This window comes from Macrobrachium nipponense, chromosome 12 (assembly GCF_015104395.2).
Source record: "Macrobrachium nipponense isolate FS-2020 chromosome 12, ASM1510439v2, whole genome shotgun sequence".
Taxonomy (NCBI): Eukaryota; Metazoa; Arthropoda; class Malacostraca; order Decapoda; family Palaemonidae; genus Macrobrachium; species Macrobrachium nipponense.
Genome location: NC_087205.1, coordinates 34,893,639 through 34,898,118, shown reverse-complemented (window position 1 = coordinate 34,898,118; position 4,480 = coordinate 34,893,639). Strand labels below are relative to the sequence as shown.

The 4,480-nt window shown below is 40.5% G+C and overlaps 1 protein-coding gene across 1 annotated transcript; it reads left to right on the top strand.

Moving 5' to 3' along the window:
• Positions 1 to 308: 308 nt before the first annotated feature.
• On the top strand, positions 309 to 1,284 carry LOC135224776 (uncharacterized). Its single transcript, XM_064264099.1, has 2 exons — positions 309 to 496; positions 1,062 to 1,284. Exons 1-2 carry the CDS (start codon positions 309 to 311, stop codon positions 1,282 to 1,284), a joined length of 411 nt encoding a protein of 136 aa, XP_064120169.1.
• Positions 1,285 to 4,480: the final 3,196 nt, after the last annotated feature.

The window sequence follows — 4,480 nt, the reverse complement described above, 5'->3', positions numbered from 1 at the left end:
GTCTATCTAACTGCCTATTTTCATTTCTCTGTTTCTTATATTTTGCTTTGAGTGTACTATAAACTGTGGGCGTTAGTTAATCAACAGCTCACGATAAGGGCCAGTGGAAGCCGAAATTGTTGAGCTACAAGGAATTTCAGCTTTTCTTTTCTTCTGTGGACTATAACCTCATACACACACACACACACACACACACACACACACATATATATATATATATGTGTGTGTGTGTGTGTGTGTGTGTGTGTGTGTGTGTATCTGCTATACATTTGGCAATGTATGTATGTATGAATGTATGTATGATTGGTATGGGCGCCCGGACCGTCGGTCTGACGGGGCTGAGATTCGGAACGGAGATGGGTTTCCACCCTGGGAAGGTCGAGACCTACGTCCGGGAGCCCGGGCTCCCAAAATTTCTACTTTCCCCCCTCCGAAGGGTGAGAAGGGGTTCCCTGAAACAGCTGGTTCTGCCCGTGAAACGGGGCTGGCTATGCCCGTAGACTTAGTTACTTTACAAATTTCTGTATACAGATGACTTATCAATGGAAAAGAATACTATAGGATAAACATCAATGACATCAAAGAGGGTGGTTTTAGAAGGGGGTTGACAGAAAGAGAAAATGAGAGGGAGAGAAAGTGAGAGAGAGTAGACGGGGTGTAAGGGAGAAGAAAGAGGAAAAAAGACAGACAGACAGACAGAGTTGGTATTACTGAGAAGAAAGAGGGTAAGAGTGATGGTTGGAGAGAGAAAGAGAGTAAGAGAAAGGAATGAGAGGGAGAAGAAAAGAGAGAGAGAGAGAGAGAGAGAGAGAGAGTAAGAGAAAGGAGCAAGAGGGGAAGGAAGAGAGAGAGAGAGTTGAGGGGGTGTTAGGTAGGATAAAGATGGAAAAAGCGAGAAAGGGAGAGAGAGAGAAAGACAGGCAGGCAGAGAAGAGCAGTTGTTTTAGAGACAGAGACAGAGTTGGTATTAGTGAGAAGAAATTAGTGAAAGAGACAGTGATGGTTGGAGACAGAAAAAGTCAGAGAAAGGAGGTTTCTCTTTTCTTTCTTTTCCATTTCAGTTTCAAGTGCCTTCAGTTCCAAGTCAGGTTGGCTTTTGCCATGACTATCAATAAAGCCCAGGGACAGTCTCTCAGAGTGGCTGGCATCAACTTGGAGCAACCTTGCTTTTCTCATGGGCAGCTTTATGTGGCATGTTCAAGAGTGGGCTCTCTGGAACGCCTGTTCATTTTGTCACCAGAGGGAAAAACAAAGAACATAGTCTACCAAAAGGCTCTCCGGTGAATTGGAATCTCTCTACCAACACCAAGAATTTTTCTTTTCATATATCTTTATGATGCTTCATTTTGATATTCATTTTCAAGGATGTTGTTTGTTTTGTCAGATTTGCATTCCCCCCAATACAGGTCGTGGCACTGTATTCAACTGTGGCTTGATTTATTTATTTCCTTTTCATAAATTATGCTCTGGGTTACACGGACCAATCTAGCTGGGACCCGCCCGTAGGGTGGGTAACCAGCTAGTATATATATATAGTATATGAATAACTTGATCACGAAGTATATAAAACGTGATGCCATGTATAAATAAAGGTTTTTGCCACAAAGGAAAAGTTGAAAAGTGAGATAGCCAAGAACTTTCGGTTTAGGCACGACCCTTTACTAGACCCAAAAGTTCTTGGCTATCTCGCTTTTCAATTTTCCTTTGTGGCAAAAACCTTTATTTATATATATATATATATATATATATATAATATATATATATATATATATATATATCTTACAAGTGTGTAATGTTAAGTGAAATCACATATCATGTCTTGCTTGGAGACAAGCTGAGCTGTAAGGGCAGCTTACTTGAGCGTAGGAATTTAAGTACGCAAGCTGTTTAACCGAGAGATCACTCACCCTGTCATTAGGCATGTACATTCGTTTGTACGGATGTTACAGGCCTAATAGTCCAAGGCACTTGCAAATGTTACATTCTTTTCGGTGAACACAAAGAGGTCAGATGGTACACGCCGAGTATCGGGAGAGAAAGCCCCATCCTAAAGGTATGATATATTTAGTAAAACTTAGAAAACCGTTACCTTTGAAAAGAGAGAGAAGTGTGAAATACTCTCTTTACGTGAATACTTTGAAAAGAGTGATGTGTGAAGTGTATCTTTTATCCATTATTATCTTTATTACAGATGGGTCCTATTCCATGGCTAATTTAGAGACGGGACTCTCTAACCTGACTATGTTAAATGAGCTTATTGACATTTTGGGTCTAGGAGTGAATTCTTAGTCAGGAGGGTAGAATGTTAACTTACTGGTTTCTTTATGGGCAGATTTGGGTTTTCTGTCATTATGACTTGTTAATCATTTTGTTCTATTTTATATTCAACTGCTTTGGGTAATAAATAGTATATTTTTATACTTACGAGATCTTAATAGCCTAACGACATGGTTGCAGACAGAGGGCACCATTGACAGCAGGTAAGGGTTTCCAATTTGTGTAGTTTAATAAACAGGGGGGGGTTGGGGTAAGAGTGGTGGCAGGCATCTTAAGAGGCTTTTTACATATTTTATAAGCTGTAGGTATGCTAACGATGAGACTGGTGACAAGTTAGACATAGATGGGGTTTTTTTTTTGGTAGGAAAAGGGGTTATAATCATGTCACAGGCAACTCGGGGCTCTTTTTGCTGATTCAATGAGTTGGACAAGGAAAACCAGTTCGTCTCTCGGGCTAAGTCAGTGTTAGCTATCTTGGGATTCTTGAATAACAGTGTTTTAAAACGTGAAGGGGAAAAGTTTAATTTTCGACGTATTAAAGTGTTTCGCAAGTGTAGTTAACAGTTCATGCATATTTGCGGCGCGTATACGAATTCGGTTTCCAGTCATATGAAGATGTGAGTGTATTTTCAAGTTTCTTCCTTATTTTCTTCTTTTTATCTTTTATATTTTTTTTACTTTTTTTTGTTGCTTATATTCCTTTTGTTTGTTTGTGGCGAATTTACTCGAGAGGAGTTTCTGTTGCGAGTCACGCCCTGAGAGAGAGAGAGTGAGAGAGAGAGAGTGAGAGAGAGATAGGCGAGAGCTCGGGTGGGAGACGGTTGGTTGCCGGGGAGGATTGCTTGGTAAGCGTTTTGCATTTTTTTTCCTTTTCTATCCCCTCCCTATTCTTTTTTTTTTTTTTTTTTTTTGGCTTTCGTGGGATTATTATTAATATACTAGGTGTGGGGCGCGTTTGCCTTTTGTTATCCATTATTGGGTGAAAATTTGTGTTAATTTTTCTTGATTGGGCTTTGTGTATATAAATACATTAATGTTATTGAGATCGGGGAAGCTTATAGAACAAAATAGCTTTCGGAAACAGAGAAAAATGGCGGACACTAAGAATACCACAATGCTGCTACATCACGTAACAAACGTGAGTGCAGGCGTGATTCCGATCAGAGGGGTTGTAGATGGCATCTTATCACACCCTATACAAAATTTTATTGAAGGAGTTAATAATTATTTAGCGGGAAAGAATATATTAGGCGATGTAGAGGCATTTAGAGAGGCGAAAGCTTTGCTAGATTTCAATAGGGGAGACCTCTCTCACCGTTGCACGAGTTTCCAATTTACAAAATGTTGTACCTGGACGGACTTGCAAGCATTTTTGAAAACAGCGTATGGCTCAAAGGAACACGGAGATATGGTGAGGGACCTTCGGGGTCTTTATAAACTACGGAAGGGCACTAATAGCCTTGTAGAACATAGTTCAAAACTGTTTGACGCAGTGGCGGATTGGGTAGGAAAATTGAAAACATCTAAATGGGCTACAGGGGGTAATCTCTCCCTGGATAACATTCATAAACTGATCTATTTTTACCTGCTCTTGCATGAGGTACCAGATGTGATAGTGAACAGCTTTGATGAAAATATTGAACCTACTTCAGATGAAGAATTACTTTATACCCAAATTGAAAAACATGTGTCCAAATGTCCCACTGTAGATAGCAAAATTTTTTATGGGACAGGCCCGAGGGATAGAGTGCAAAGAGACACAGAATTTCCTCCTCCTCATCTGTGCACAAAAGTTGAGTATAACAAAAGATCGATCGATCAAAAGCAACAGCAGTTGCGCTGTTTCAACTGCAATAAACCAGGGCATCCAAAGAAATTGTGTAAGGTTAAATATTGTGGAATGTGTAAAAGTACTGATCATTATTGGCAGTCTTGTCCGTCTCAGATACGGAGAGATGCGAGGCCTACACCTCAAGGTTCTGGTAATTATAATGTGAGATCTTCCCAGGCAGGTCAAACCAGAGGGCAAAGGCATCGGTGAAATTTTTGGAAGCCCGGTCAACAAAAAGGGTGCAGGTGATTGGTAAATGCCATTGTGGTCTCGTGGGGGACGCCCAAGAGCCCAGGCCTATAGTCTATGGAACAGTATGGGATGTGGATATCCCGATATTCATAGACTCAGGGACATCAATAAATCTAAAGG